The sequence below is a fragment of the Bactrocera neohumeralis genome, chromosome 5, assembly GCF_024586455.1.
Source record: "Bactrocera neohumeralis isolate Rockhampton chromosome 5, APGP_CSIRO_Bneo_wtdbg2-racon-allhic-juicebox.fasta_v2, whole genome shotgun sequence".
In the NCBI taxonomy this organism is placed as follows: Eukaryota; Metazoa; Arthropoda; class Insecta; order Diptera; family Tephritidae; genus Bactrocera; species Bactrocera neohumeralis.
Genome location: NC_065922.1, coordinates 60249478 through 60265648, shown reverse-complemented (window position 1 = coordinate 60265648; position 16171 = coordinate 60249478). Strand labels below are relative to the sequence as shown.

Sequence of the window (16171 nt, the reverse complement as noted above, 5' to 3'; positions counted from 1 at the left end):
ATACCAAATGCAGACATCGCGACATAGAGGCAGCTCCTTTTCGTGCTGTCAAAATCGGCTTCAAAATCGACGAAGAGGTGGTCTGTGCCGTTCCTCTTTTCATATCTGGTCAGTTATTGATTTTCCAGGCCTAAAGTCACACTGATAAGGTCCATTCAGTTGGTTAACGATGGGATTTAATCTTTCACACAATACGCTCGATAGAACCTTATACGCGATGTTGAGGAGGCTTATCGCACGGTAGTTAGCGCAGATTGTGGGATCTCCGTTTTTATAGATTGGGCAGAGCACACTTAAATTCCATTCATTGGGCATGCTCTCGTCGGACCATATTTTACAAAGAAGTTGATGCATGCTCCTTAATATTTCTTCCCCGCCGTGTTTAAATAGCTCGGCCGGCAATCCATCGGCCCCGCTGCTTTGTTGTTCTTCAGACGGGTGATTGCTAATCGAACTTTTTCATGGTCGGGCAATGGGACTTCTGCTCCATCGAAATCGATTGGGGAATCGAGTTCGCCTTCTCCTGGTGTGTTCCCTCCATAATTTTAGTATGCTCTTGGCATCGGTCACTGGGTCTCGAAACCTTCTGTAAGCCGCCGCATTTTTTCATAGAAATTTCGAGCATTACCCCTGTCGGCCAGCTTATGAAGCTCTTCATACTCACGCATTTCGGCCTCTTTCTTTTTCTGTCTGCAAATGGGTCTCGCTTCCCTCTTCAACTCTCGGTATCTATCCCATCCCGCACGTGTTGTGGGCGATCGTAACGTTGCGAGGTAGGCAGTGTGTTTTCTCTCCGCTGCGACACGGGATTCCTTATCGTACCAGCTGTTATGTTGCATTTTCCGAAAACCAATGGTTCGGCGGTCTGTTGTGATTACAGCTTCTAGACGTCGAATCTTCCTTGTGTTGGTTGACGTGCCTTTTTGTTATTCAAAAGTGGGTGCGTATCTTAACTGCAACAAGATATTGGTTCAAGTCGATGTTAGGACCTCGGAGAGTACGCACTTCTTAAACACTGCAGACGTGTCTTCCGCTCTTTTATATGGCCACTATAGTAAATGCCACAAGGACCTACTTGTCTCAGGCTTTGTCCCGTCCATTGCCCTTCTTGGACGGCGGTGATGTCAGCATTTATATATTTTCACGAGGACATAAAGCAGCTGGGCGGCGGCACCTTCCCAATTAAAGGACGGGATATTCCCATTGCATGGCCTCGAATCGTAATCCGTTAATGCGTTTGCCGTGTTCCTCATGAAAAGGGCGTCTCTCGTCCAAGGCTGTTGTTTAGCTTTCATTGGGAGCGTTATTTACGTGGCGATTCCCAAACCCAGGGCACAACCCTGTGAAGGGGATTTTCCGCCTTCAAACAGATGTTCTTTGGCTACCCAGAGGATACTTGGTCTAATACCGGAAGTCGTGAGCTTCTTGAGCCGTACGCAAAAGAATCGTTTTTGGCCAATTCCAAGTGAATGGCGATCAGAGAACTTTCTTTACTTGCGTGGCTAATTAAATCGAACACGAGGCAAATGTAGTAATGAAAGAAAGTGTTACTATCATACTAATATTATGCGAATGTAAGTTTGTTTGTTATGCTTTCACGCAAAAACTACTAAACGGATCATTGTGAAACTTTGTACATATACTCCTGAAGGTATTAGAAGTAAAATGGGGTACTTTATATTACCCTTTCTTTAAGAAAGATAAAAAATTGTTTCTCAAAAAATGATCGTTTAGCTACATCAACGCCATCTAGCATTACAGTAATGAAGTTTCAACCAAGAATACTATAATACCGTCCCACTGTATTACCGGCGGGGACGACAATATCTAATTCAATTGAATATACATAGTTTCAACTGTTTCTTATTTTTCTATATTTATTGTTATTTTCTTCTGTCGTCACATGCAGTATAAAACTATTAAAATTTTTGAGGTAATCCGTAATTTTTCTTGTTAGCTGTCACTTTATTATTTTAGATCTTACTCGCTGATGTTAATTCTTACTATGCTTTTCTTAGAAAATGCCTCGGAAGCGGAAATCTTTTATATCCAAATCATACTCATACCAATATTATAAATGTGAAAATGAAGTTTCAACAATGAATACTGTAATACCGTCCCACTAAATTACCGTCAAGCTTAGCTTTGCTGTTACTATAAAAAAGTCACAAGGACAAACATTACAGGTGGCAGGTAGTCAACTTTATGTAGCCTGTTAACGTGTATCTAATGTCAAGAATTTACACATATTTGCACCCGACGGAAAAGCTTATAACATTGTCTGCAATAGTATCCTAGATTAATACTTTGTATTTTATTTTTTAAAATTGTTAGAATTCAGAATTATTTATTTTTGTTACGGTGAAATGTATTTTAACATTTGTTGTTACATTTAAATACGCTTATTTTAAAGGGTTGAAACTTCATTGTCTATAGTAATTTTTAAAAATTGTTGATCTCAGCCAAGCAATAAAATTTAGTTATCATTTTGACTCATTTCTATTATTATATCCTTACCCTTTATCTCTCATACTTATTTAATGGCTCCACTGCGGGCGAAGCCGCGGGTAAAAAGCTAGTAGGTCATAAATATGATTGTAGTCCTTGATAACACCTAAATGGCGTATATTCCCGAATGGTGTAATAAATTTACCTAAAGCAGGAAATAAGAACTATTCACTGGCTAAATCTATTAGTCCATTTGGTCTTACTCTTGTTACGATAAAAAATATGGAAAGATTGTAAATAATGAAGTAATTGTAAGCTTAGAAGCATAGAAGCATACTTTCAACGTTGAAACTAAAAAATATTTTAAATTGATAAAAACCAGTTTTATTATTGAGTATTATGAGTTTTTAAATTTTCTCTTCTATAGGAAACATTGCTTTTTAGACATAGCGTCAGTTATACTGAAACAGCGCATAAGAAGTCAGTTATTTCTTAATATTTGAGAAAGCACGGAAGCGTGAATCATCCATGAGAGTATCAGAACAGAAGCTCTTATGTGAAATGTCACAAAGCATTGTGCAAGCAAGTCATGAGGTGGTTTGGTAATCAAAATGCAAACCCAATAAGACTGATACTTTATGTGACAGTGCTCATGTGTGGCAATATTTTGATATCTTCAACCATGTGCATGCTTAATTTCTACTTAGTTATGTTCTACATGGGTTCAACCCACATGTACGAGTATAGACAGTTTTTTACAGTAAGTTTAATGGTTTACTCGGCTGAGAGATACCCATTTTCTTTATATAGGTAAACCTGTTAAGTCGGATGCATAAACGACTTTAGATTTAAGATGAACGTCAAATCAGCTGTTTTTTTGTGCCGGTGTATATATTACAAACAGTTTTTTTTTTGATGCCAAATAAAGTCTCGGACAGACGAACGATTTTCCAATTCGAACTTAGGAAGCAATTGAGAAGCAAAATCCATTCTCGACGAATTAAGATCAAATTCCCCAAGTCACTCATCATCCCCGTTTTTAAAACTGGTAAATGAGCATTATACACAAATTATTTTAGTCCAGAATAATTTAATAATTTAAATCTTATTTTTCAAAAGACTTTTAAAATATCTCGTAAACTAGAAGTTTCCTGCGGCTATAACACTATATATTCTTGATCTGCATAACCTCCTCTTTCTGACTATACTTATTTTATTCCCGAAATTCTAAAATTAAACCTACAATTTACTCAGAATAATAACTTTTTGCACTATTTAACTTTTTGTCAATTATTTTCGTTCACACAATAACAAAAGTGGGCACGATTCCGATTACTTTGGCGGAGGGGTAAAAAAACCGAATTTCCGTATAAATGGGGTATGTGCGGATTGGGGAGCTTCTCCAGAGAAGAAATATCGAAAAATAATATAAAACTAACTTTTATTTTTTTAAATATTCACGATTAAATGTTCAAAAATTTGCACTAATAACACATGGTATTTCTCTATGTTTCACTAATTTTTTTCACGTTTTTCACTCTGTATATTTAAATATACACTCTAAACATTGAAATAAGTTCACATTTCATTTTTATTTTATTATATTTTACCTAAATTTATTAATTTAAAAATCACTTAGCACTCTCATCGTTGAAAAGGTTAGATTGTTTACAATTATGAGGAAAACGAGCCTTGCCACATCTTAAACAGCAAATATGTAGGATTTTTAACAATTTTTCTTTGTTTGCTTTTTCGCGTGATTCTTTTTTCTATATTAACTATAATAAAAATACTTTCTACATATGTACATATATGTGTAATATGTGATTTATGTGACTGAAGTACTTTCGCGTAGTACTCCATTCTGAGTTGGCGGCCTTTGGCCGCGCTTTAAAAAATAACCCTGGTCGAGCGAATACGCGGGTGACTGAAGTACTTTCGCGTAGTACTCCTTTCTGCGTTGGCGGCCTTCGGCCGCGCTTTAAAAAAATAACCCTGGTCGAGCGAATACCCGGGGTGACCGTAGTACTTCCGGATAGTACTCCTTTCTGCGTTTAAATAATAAACAAAATATATTGAGTTTCGTTATAAAGTGGTTATATTTTTTGGTTATCTTGCACTGATATTGAAACAAAATTTGAATTTTCGTCATAAAATGGTTAAATCTTGGTTATTAAATCTGTCAGCGCTTTCCATTTATTTTTGATAATACGATGTTTTGTATATTCGTTGACAATAATAATATTAATAATATTATTATATAATATTACTTATTTGTTTATTAAATTAAATAAAGAACATATCCACATGAATGGATAGAGGAATTTTTGGGAAAAAAGGCATTTCAGCGAATTTCCTTATTATCACATGGCAGCGCTCCATTTCGTCGTAATTTTTAGCACACACATGATGTTCATTACGAGTGTAAAATATAATTTTTAAAATAAAGATTTCTTCGGTAAAAAGACTGTTAAAAGTGTAAAATGTGGATTTATTTAAAAGTTTATAGTTTAATTTAATTAATTTGAAATGAAAAATGTGAGTAAAGTGTGTTTAATGTGGTAAAATAGCTTGTTGAAATGTTCGAATTTCGGAAATTTTGGAACTTTAAGGTCGAATATCTCGTAAACTAAGCGTTTGCGGTACCTATAACCCTATATATTTTTTAATCAGGAGGACTTCCTTTTTCCAACGATACTTTCAAATCGCGGCGCCAAAGAAATCGGAACTTAGCCCATAAGTGTTGCATCCTAACTAATAATCACTGTTACCTTACGTACATATTTTACCGAAGAACGAAAAGAAATCTGAAATCGGGGATCCTATTCTAAAATTTACGAAATATTTTTACCAACAGAAATATATATATATATATTTCACAGTATACAATTTTTTATTGTATGTGTACGTAGAAACATTTCGATAACAATTACTTGATCGTGTAACATTCAGGTTAAGGTTTTTTTGGAAAAATTAGCAAATAATGTACATTGGCATCCCTTTTCGAAATTTGTTTTGGCGCAAGAATTGTGCAAATGTTTGAATGGTGATCACATTTTCGAGCTAGTAAGCAGAAAAAGAAATGGATAAGTTGAAGTGTTGTAAACAAAGTCCAGAGGCATTTTTAGGACCAATGGAGGATTTGTGGACTCCTTATAAACATCTAAATACTATAATTCAACGAAACCTGTGTAATCCAACAGAACAGTCTTTGATTGAATTGGAAAGTCATTTTAAGAAATATAAACAAAGTTTTACATCGTTGCTCCTGTACCCGGTAGGTTCTAACAAATGGTCATTATTGCGGTAAATATTAGTAACAATTTTGGTTGTTATTGAGCGGAATATTCGCAATCAATTTTCAGGAATACTGCCGAGTTGACATTCATTGGCCCGATGTAATACAGGTCCGTTCCGGTTAGTTAGAACTGACTAACATGGGAAGAGGGTTATTCAATGACACTGGCTTTTTATCTGAAAATTTTAAAAGCGTGTTTTAAGAAAAGTACGAACTTTGAAAAAGTTCAAAAAAGTTATTTAGCCTCCGCAGGAATAAAAGAGCAAGGTGTAGCGATGTGAATTAATCATCGTATATTAAGATAGACACCTCGATGATCTTCCTACGACAGACACTAAATAACCGGAACGGAATAAATTCAAGAAAGTTTTCTGCCGCTACAATATTTGAAGTTTATTTGGAATTTGTTATAAGTTCGTAATAAGGAGGTCCAAATAGAAGAATAGCTTGAATAAAGTGTTATATAGAAAAAATAATTTCCGCTGAGCTTTTTGAAGCTCTTTCATTAGACAACAATAGCGTAAATTTTAGAATAGCTTCCCCCTATTTTGGGGTTAAAATGGGTATGTATGGATAGAGGAGGTCCACAGATTAAGAAAATAGGCTGCGATTTAGAATAACATCCCACGATTTCGGGGTTAAAATGGGTATGTACGGATAGAGGGCATCCTCAAGATGAAGAAAATATATATATATATAGTTGCTGCTGACTTATGGTTTTTGAGATATTTGCATTTAAAATTCAAAAATTCAACTATTTAAAACGAGTGTTTTCTGATTTATAATGAATTTTATACTTAAATTTTTAACTTTTATATCCACTCCTCACTTCACTAATTCGTTTCTAATCATTTATTTTATATTATATAGTGCAAAAATAACTTTAATTCAATATTCAACTTTTGTTCAGTTATTTTTGTTCACATAATAACAAAAGGGTTGCATTCTAACTGATAATCAGTGTTACCTTACTTACACTTACTTATTACAAAAGAACCAAAAGAAACTTAGAAAACAAATAATACCCCAATGACAGGAAATCTAATCCTTTCCGCATTGGTGGCCTTTGGCCACGCTTCAAAAAAATAACCCTCAGTGTTTTGCTTTGTACTCCTTTTTGCGTAGGCGGCCTTCGGCCGCGCTTCAAAAAAATAACCCTCGGTCGGACCAACACCTAGGCATGCTCAGTTCCTTTGCGGTCAACTCCTTTTGCGTGCGTTGGCGCTTGAAAAAAAAATAACCCTGGCCGATCCAACGGCGGGATTTATCAAGGTAATGAGAATTCTGAAAGATTTTACATTACTCATCACACGATAATGAATTTAGTTACGACGTCATAATCTTTCTGTTTTCTTATTTTTACTCCATTACAAAATATGGTAACACGAAGTTTTTGCTTCTTTACATCCATTTTCTTATTTTATGAATAAATTGGATTTTAACTAAAGTTTGATTATATATAATATAATAAAATAATTTTCAACGTCGGAGTCTACAAGGTCAGAAAATTTTTCTGAATCAGAAGAGAATTGCATTTGGCATTTTGTTTTTAAACCGTTTTTTTTTTCTTGGAAGTATTCTCTGTTAATTTATTTTTGAACAATGGTTACTAATAGTTAAAACAATAGCCTTTTATTTTTTCCCGCACATGTTATCGCACCAACCTGGCTTTTTTCTTTGAATGTACCTTTGAAGAATCTATGAAGCCAACCCAAGAACATTGCTTGAGGAGAGAAAACTTGTTTGGCACATGTTTTTTCAGCCAAATGAAACCCAAAGGAACATCGCCTATTGTAAGATCTCAAAGACATCATTTCTAAAGAATATTGTACTAACTCTTTCTCATTTCCTGGTATTTATTTCTCACAGAATAATAGTTATATAGTACAGTGAATTTTAAATAACTTACGCAATAGGAATTAAAGTGTAAGGTTTTTATTTTGCCTTTACAAACAATACTCTCTTAAAAACTCACCGCATAGCTATTATTATGTGAGTAATAAATAAAAGTTATAAAATAATCCTTATACTTTTGTAAGCGAAGAAATAAAAGTCGAAATATAACAATTATTTTGTGAAGAAAAATATCAGACCTTTTTAATAATTCTTTTAGTCAAAAATTATAAAATAACAGAATATAACAACTCTCAAAAATTATTATTGCCTCTCAAAATTATTTATTTTTGTCGACAGCCCATAAGCAAAAAAATACAAATAAAATAACTCACAAGTAGGCATACAGTGCAGGCATCTTAAAAGGAAATTACCCGGTTTTACTCTACTTAAAATCGTTCAGGTTTTATAAAGGAATATTATTAAAAAATATATTAAATTATAAAAAGCAAAATAAATATTTTTTCACAATTTATTAATTTTAATTATTAAATATATGTTTGTTAAGCAAAAAAATGATAAACATCGGCAACTATTAAAAAATGGCCTAATAGATGGTGTGCCAATATCGAAATATACTAGAAGTGTAGCAATTTCCAAGGAATTGCTGGATGAAGCCGTTATAATATCGGATATGTTCAATGTGGATGAAATAATGGCATTGGAACTTCTTTGCACTGCGCAACGAGAAATGATCAAACACCCTGGGCTATCAAGAGGATTAGTTGCCGTTTTACTTTACTATGATGGGAAAAAGGCTTTAGTGCAATCGCTTAGAGATCTTTTTCGAGCAACTAATGGCATTTCATGGGTAACTGAAATTCCCAAAGAGGTACGTTTATATATTTTTCTTCTTCAAATAATAGTTTGATTATTTTATTATTTTTATTTATAGATATCCAATTTGATTACTTCTTTCACCCAGAACTTGGTTAATCAGTACAACATCCTCGAAAGAATTGTTGGCCTATTAGATGAGCTTGATATATCGAAAGAGGTAAGTAATTTTTATAATTAAACGTTTTCCGCTATTTTAAATTTCTAAATGTAAATATTTTTGACTTTTACAAACTTTGTATTTGATTTTTTCCATCCATGGTAAGTCGGTATACTTATACTTGTCTTATTTTTATATTTCCTCAAAGCAGTTTAATATTTAAGTAGCTGTAGTATTAAAATGTATGTAGTATTCCAATTAAATAGTAGTTATAAACCTTTAAAAGCGATGTATTAATCAGAATCGACTGTTTATACTTAAGTTTCATTGGAAACCTGAAATGATTTTAAAGTGTTTGGTTTTATTTTTACATTTTACCATGTTTCTTTACGAAAGATTTAAATTTCTTATTTTGTCAAGTGACATTCACTTCTCGTTTCTACTCACTATCACAGATTTTCCAAATCCTATAAAATTATAACTAAATTCGGTTCCCAATATTGCCATCCCTTCCAGAAAAGAGTGGGAAGGAGTGAGGTAGACAGGGACGCAGGGATTAGCACGCTTGGGTCCAAACTAAATAGAGTAAATCCGTGACTTAGATTAGATTAAATTTATTTATGAGGAATGCACCGCGACCTTTAGTCTATTGTGCCCTCTCCTAGATCACATGGACTCACTTAGCCCCAGCACGTCGATGAATTCCAAACTCCGACTTATGGCAAAGACTTCCGCCTGGAAAATGCTCGGAAACTCCCCCATAGGTATAGAGAGCTTGGTGCGTGGACCCGCGATCCCTGCACCAATTCCCTCCGACATTTTTGAGCCGTCAGTGTACCACCTCAAAGTGCTGTTCCTCAGAAGCAGTTCAAGGGTGGAGTTGTTCCACTCATCCTTGCTTCCGAGGGTGACCTTAAACTTCTTAGTGAAGTTAACCGTTTTGGTAGTGCTGTCCTTCGGGAGGAGGGCGATTGGTATATTGCCGCTAATCTTTTCCATCCTCTGGGACGAGATTACCTTTCCTTTGCCAAACCCTTCTGCCGTTATTTGCAGAAGCGTGCTCTTGGCTACTTGGCCGATAACCAAGTGCAGCGGTGTGAGTTCAAGCAGGGCCTCCATAGCTGCCGTTGGGCAGGTGCGCATTGCGCCCGTCATGCAGACACAGGCTAGCCGCTGCAGCTTCGATAATTTAATTCCTATCGAGGTCTGCGACGCTACTGAGGCCCGGGCTACCGCCCCGTACGTGATTATCGGACGCACTATCATGGTGTACAACCACCTAACAATCCTTGGCTTACAGCCCCAGGACTTACCCGCCAGCCGATTGCACACCATTAATGCCTTTGTTGCTTTGACCAAGGTCAGGTCCACGTGTTGCTTCCACCGCAAAGTGGAGTCTAGCGTGAGACCAAGGTATTTGACCTTATTGGTCATCTCTATCACTCTCCCTCCTAATGTGAGGTTCCTGAGACCGGGCAGGGACCTGCGCCTCGTGAACGGGACAATGGTCGTCTTGGAGGGGTTGATGTTCAATTCTACCCCCCTGCACCACCCCTTTGCCAGGTTTAGACCTCTTTGTATCAGGTCGCAGAGAGTGTCCTCATATTTGCCTTTGGCTATAATAACAATATCATCCGCATACCCTTGGCAGCGGATCCCATTGTCCGTTAGCATTGCTAACAGGTCGTCTACGACAAGACTCCACAGCAGGGGTGATAACACACCCCCCTGTGGACAGCCTCTTGTTGTGCCGAGACGAATACTCTTATCTCCCACTGTGGTCTCAGCAATTCTGGTGCGCAGTACGGCTTCTATCCATCTACGCACCGGTGCTGCCACATTTCTTTTCTCCAGTGCTCTGGCCACACTCCTGTGAGACGTGTTGTCAAAGGCACCTTCGATGTCCAAGAACGCGCAAAGCATCACCTCCCCGTTCTCCAGAGAACTCTTTATCTCAGAGGTTAGCTGGTACAGAGCAGTACTGGTAGATCTGCCCGCTCTGTACGCATGCTGAGCCGCATGCAGAGGTGCCCTCTTCAGCGCTTTCGACCTTATGTCATGGTCCACGATCTTCTCCATGGTTTTTAGTAGGAAAGAAGTCAGACTGATTGGCCTGAACGATTTCGCCAATGAGTAATCTTTCCTTCCTACTTTGGGTATGAAGATCACCTTCGCTGTCCTCCATATTACAGGGATATACGCCATTGCGAGGCTCTCCCGCAGCAGCCGAACCAGGTGTGGCAGTGAAAGCTGCTCCCCCTGCTGTAACAGCGCTGTAAAGATGCCATCCAGTCCCGGAGACTTGAATCTCTCGAACGAGGCCATTGCCCACTTGATTGAGTCCGCCGTATACAGCTGCTTGGCTATCCTTCAATCCTCGCGGGATGGCCTGTGTTCGATCACGGGTAGACACTGGTCTACCCGAATAGTCTCCGGGAAGTGCGCCCGCAGCAGCTCCGTAGCTCTGTCTTCTGCGCTGGTCGTAAAAGTCCGTGACTTGCGCAACAAGCATGCAAACGTGACATGAATGGAGCAAGGGCCGCGCATGCCGACTATTAAAATTCAATAGGAATGATATAAGAACTCTGGTAGGGGTGCTAATAGGTCACTATCTAACGCAGGTTATGCGCATGATGCAGCAATTACTATTGTAGAAGCTGTCAGAACGTTGAAGAAGGGAAAGACAGTAAACATCATTCAGAGAGGAGACCATATAGACCGATTGTCTTGTATGTTGCCCACAACGTTTCTTTGTCTTATCCCCATGTGCTGCCGGCTAACGACTTGAGGATTTTGTTGCGACTCTGTACCTTGGCGATAATAGCGGTCGTATGGGGAGTGAAAGAGCATTACTCTATCAAAAGTTACACCTAAAATCTTAGAATTACTTTCGAACAAATGAATCCGATCCCATTGCCCGTCGTAAATATTGTGTTATCATCAGCGTAGGAGGTTATAGAAACTCCCTCTGGTGCCTGTGGTAGTTTCGAGATGTAGAAGTTAAACGGTAGCGGAGAGGACACCACGCTGCGAAACCCTCTGTTAAATTCTTCTCAGTTTAGATGTTTCACCTCGAAATAGTGCGGATCGACAATCGCTCAGGTAGTTCATGGTCCACCTCTTCAGTCCTGAAGGAAGTGTAGTTTTTTCGATGTCCTGCAGTATCGTTGTGAGATTGACTGTGTCGAAAGCTTTTGACAAGTCCAAAGCTACGAGGATCGTTCTCTCACAGGGTGGTTTTTGGTTGAGGCCACGAACTATCTGAGCGTTCATAACGCTAAGTGCTATGGTGGTGCTGTGCACTTTTCGGAATCCATGCTGATAGTTGGCTAGGCTCAAGTGGTGACTGAAGGCGCGAGTACCAAGACCTCAAGTGTCTTCACTACTGGGGAGAGGAGAGTTATCTTTTCTAGGCCTAAAGTCACACTGAATTGACTTTCAGTTTGTTGACGGTGGGCTTTAATCTTTTACACAATACGCTCGATAGAACCGTATATGCGATGTTGAGGAGACTTATCCTACGTTAGTTGGCGCAGATTGTGGGGTCTGCCTTTTTGTAGATTGGGCAGAGTCCGACCATATTCTACAAAGAAGCTGATGCATGCTCCTTATCAGTTCTTCGCCGCCGTGTTTGAATAGTTCGACCGGCAATCCATGGCCCCGCCGCTTTGTTGTTTTTCAGACGGGTAATTGCCATTCAAACTTCTTCATGGTCATGCAATGGAAGGTCTGCTCCATCGTAATCGATTGGGGGATGGGGTTCGCCTTCTCCTGATGTTATACTTTCACTGCCATAATTTTAGTCAGTCACTAGATCATCTCTGGGGGTTCTATAAGAGTATGCTTCGGTCTTGAACCTTCTGTTAATCGCCGCATTTTTATAGAATTTTCGAGCAATACCCCTTTCGGCCAGCTTGTCAGCTCTTCATACCACGCATTTCGGCTTCACACTTTTTTGTCTGCAAATGCGTCCCTCTTCAACTCTCGGTATCTATCCCTAAATTCGGATAATGAGTAGTAAAGCGTTAAGTTGTTCGGATTAGAATAAAAGGTAAGTCGGTATATATTATATTTGGACATTTATACAATAATCCAGTCATAGAACTTAAGAGTGTGTTACCAGGTAGACAATTTATCGAGAAATCCGTTAAAATATTTATCTCTAATTGACTGCTTAAGTTATAAACAAAATATGCTTTATTTCTTCTAGCTCATTATCTTAACGAAAAATCGAGCACTGGGATCAAAAAAACACCAAAACCAAGTTCAGCAAATTTACAATGATATTCGAATGGGATTAGCAACGGCATTATTTTATTGGTCAGCGCAAAGAGGACTTTCCAAGGAAATAGTTATTAAGCTAATTAAAAATATATCAAATTGCGCCCAAATTCAATCATCAGGAATAGTAGATGATATTACATTAAAAGTTATTTTTTCATTGATGTACGCCTGTGATACTAGTGTTTTGATGAAATATGAAGCTGTTAGCAATATTTGGCAGAACATTCCTATATTTTCCCAAGGGGATTTTTTACAAACTGTTTATGACGTATTAATTCCCACTCAACAGGATGGTCTAATTGGAACCATCAAACTTGCTTTTGGATTAGCATTAACTGGTTTCCGACACGCATCTATGCAAGTACCGAATTCTTCATCGAAAATTATAGCATATGATGAACAACTTATTGATGCTGCGATCAACAGCAAAGTGTTTGAGTTTTTATATTACTATGTTTTAGAAAACAAAGATTTATATCGGTAAGGAATTCCTTACATAATTAGGAAAGTATTTAATTATTATTTTTGGATATTTAGGCACGAATTTTTCTATCGTCGTATTCATATGCTATTAACGGACTTTATAGAATTTATGCATTCCAAAGTAACTGAGTTACGAGGAAAGGCAGATGAAACTGCGAGAACCGTTATGGGATTTATAAAGGAAGGACTGGAGCCGCCATTTAACTTAGACCATAGTTTTGAAATGTTGATGTTATGTATATCTAAATTTTATAAAGATAATAGAGCAGGATTAGCATTGTGCGTTGAATTTTGGGAACCACTCGATTCAACGTTCACTTCTGTGAAAGCCACCACTCGCTCAGTTTCACTATTTAAATTTATTCGCTTGGCTGGAGAATTATTGCCATCTACTTTGTTTGTATCATATTTAAAAATGATTGCTGGTTTGACTAGTTGTGAAAAGTCTGCGCGTAATACATTCAATCTTCTGAAGCAAGCATCAGGATTAACTGGAAGTACAACTCTATCTTGGGAACATTTTTTCGGATCTTTGATTCAATACTATTCGTAAGTAGAGTAACGTATTACATTTATATACAAAAAAGCTTAGTAATAATACGTCTTCTACATTTATAATAATAATTTCAAGTGCTTGACATTTTTTATAAGAATATCTTATTAAGCCAAAAATACGTCTAGTCAATACTACAAATAGCTGCCATAAACCTAGTTTCATTTCCTTTTAGAAATTTGCGCCAAGAACATGGTGTAGGTAGTGAAATATCTTACAAAACGCATTTAAACAGAAGTATTAACCCTCAAGAGATTGAAGCTCTTCAGTCAGTACTCGAAGTGATAAGAGCCGTGGCTACTTATGATGAATTATCAAGAATAGCAATTTGTGAAAACCCAAATTGGGCCCCATTACAAATACTTCTAGGTAATTAAATTTGCTACTATGTACTATTTTCAAAATGTAATTTTTGTCATATTTTCAAGCAATATCTTTGTGTTCATATTTTAATTTTGTGACATTTATATTTTAGGTTTATTGAGCTGTCCGGTACCACTCATGTTAAAAGGAAATATATTGCAAACGTTAGCTGCGCTAACCAAGTCTAAAGAAACAGCAACCATTTTTTGGAACATCCTTGAGACTTCTCAAATTATTCCAACATTACCTGTTATAAGTTCTAATAGTAAGTATTACATCAAATAGTACAATTCACTCTCCCTTTGATTTAAAATTTTACATTTTATTTTAAATAATTTAAAATAGAAAGTGGGGGAAGGAAGGTTGTAATACTTCTAAAGTTGGTTTTAATACAATATAGAAGAGATGACGAAATTTAAATGAAATTAAAGTACATTGATATCAGAATATAAACAATTTGTTTATAGCTTTTTATTTTTTTTAATTCTCGAAACATTTCTTCGATCATCGCTGAAAGTTTGGCAAAAAAATGATTTTTTTTACTTTTTATGCGTGTTTAAGACCGTCCCTCAATTTACTATTTGACTAATTTAGAGTATTATCCTTCTTGTGCACATTTCCCCATAAGCAACAGAAGTGTATGCTCGACTTTTATGCCAATTACTATTATCTATTATATAGTTATATTACAACTTCTTTTTATTCTAGAATCATGCAACCTTCTAACGGAAATATCGCAAAATGAATCTCGTCTAGAATGTTATCCCCTTTCTCAAGGGATCTTAGACTTGATATTTTCTTTATTAAAAGCGTGCATGCCTAAAAACTTGGGAGCGGACAACCGAAAACCAGGACTACAACCTTATATAACTTTTGTTGTTGAAGAAATTTTCTTCAAATTCTATGATCGGTAAGAAGGCTAATATGTATATGCAGCTAAAGCATACTTTATTCTTGCTCAAAAATTAAATCAATTCGATTTGCTTTACAATTTTACAAATTTTAATATTAACATTAACAACAAGTATTCTATTTTTTATCTCTCTAACAGACAGTATAAAAATTTGACAGAAAAATGGGAAATCTGTTTGAAATGTTTGAAAATATTGAATTATTTAGTTCAAACATATGAACCTGCGCCAAAAGATTTTGAAGAGATCCAAGACCAAAGTTCGCCTATGGGATATTATATAATGCTGCAGCTGCATAAAAAATCTCACTTTTTAAATTTGCTTCTTCTAATAATTGATGATGCACGACAAAAGCTTGATGAATACGAACAATTCAATGAAAGAGAGATGCTTGAAGAAAGTGCCCTTCTCTGCCTCTTAATAATAGAAGAAGGATTAATTAAACAAAAAGAGTTTTTGAATTCTCATAACATTGCGAATACATCAAATATTATTTTTGGTTTAAGCAAAATAATTTTAGATGTCAATCCACGCAGCCAACGTCCGGATCATCTTTTGAACATAACAAAATTTGTCATGTACTGCAGTTGGCTACCCAATCACTCCTTTGCTGCTGTAAATATTCTTAACATGGTTTCGAAGATGCCTAATATTTCAAATCAAATTTTGGATGTGTTTATTTCAAACGGATATATATATGATGAAATTCGTCAAGGGTTTGTGGATTGTCTAGATATGGATATAAACGCAACTAATTTCTATGGAAAATCTATCGAGTTTCCAAAATCACATAAAATTTATTTAAAAATTAAAACCTCTATATTAGAGTTTCTTCGAAATTGTATATCACAGCCATATCCAAATATTGGGTATTATCTTCTCGGATTTGAATATTCTACTGATTCTATCGAAAAACGAAAACTTAATATTGCAGATTCTACCAATCATTGTTTAAAAGCAATAATAGCTTTACTAGATGAACATTTAGAGGTGAGGTTTTT

The 16171-nt window shown here is 36.4% G+C and overlaps 1 protein-coding gene and 1 long non-coding RNA gene across 4 annotated transcripts in view; both read left to right on the top strand.

The window, feature by feature from the left end:
* LOC126760216 (uncharacterized) overlaps positions 1 to 16171 on the top strand; it is an 89850-nt gene that overhangs the window by 47597 nt on the left and 26082 nt on the right. The gene's annotated exons all lie outside the window — the stretch shown is intronic.
* Positions 5458 to 16171, top strand: part of LOC126760157 (nuclear pore complex protein Nup205) — a 31893-nt gene continuing 21179 nt past the window's right edge. For 2 of the 3 annotated variants that reach the window (XM_050475605.1, XM_050475604.1), the window contains exons 1-9: positions 5458 to 5725; positions 8148 to 8471; positions 8535 to 8636; positions 12787 to 13340; positions 13398 to 13892; positions 14072 to 14265; positions 14372 to 14524; positions 14968 to 15169; positions 15311 to 16160. In XM_050475605.1, coding sequence (XP_050331562.1) covers positions 5531 to 5725; positions 8148 to 8471; positions 8535 to 8636; positions 12787 to 13340; positions 13398 to 13892; positions 14072 to 14265; positions 14372 to 14524; positions 14968 to 15169; positions 15311 to 16160 — 3069 coding nt within the window. In that variant the 5' untranslated portion in view covers positions 5458 to 5530. The remainder of the gene's footprint in view (positions 5726 to 8147; positions 8472 to 8534; positions 8637 to 12786; positions 13341 to 13397; positions 13893 to 14071; positions 14266 to 14371; positions 14525 to 14967; positions 15170 to 15310; positions 16161 to 16171) is intronic. The other variant, XM_050475603.1, reaches the window with a different exon arrangement.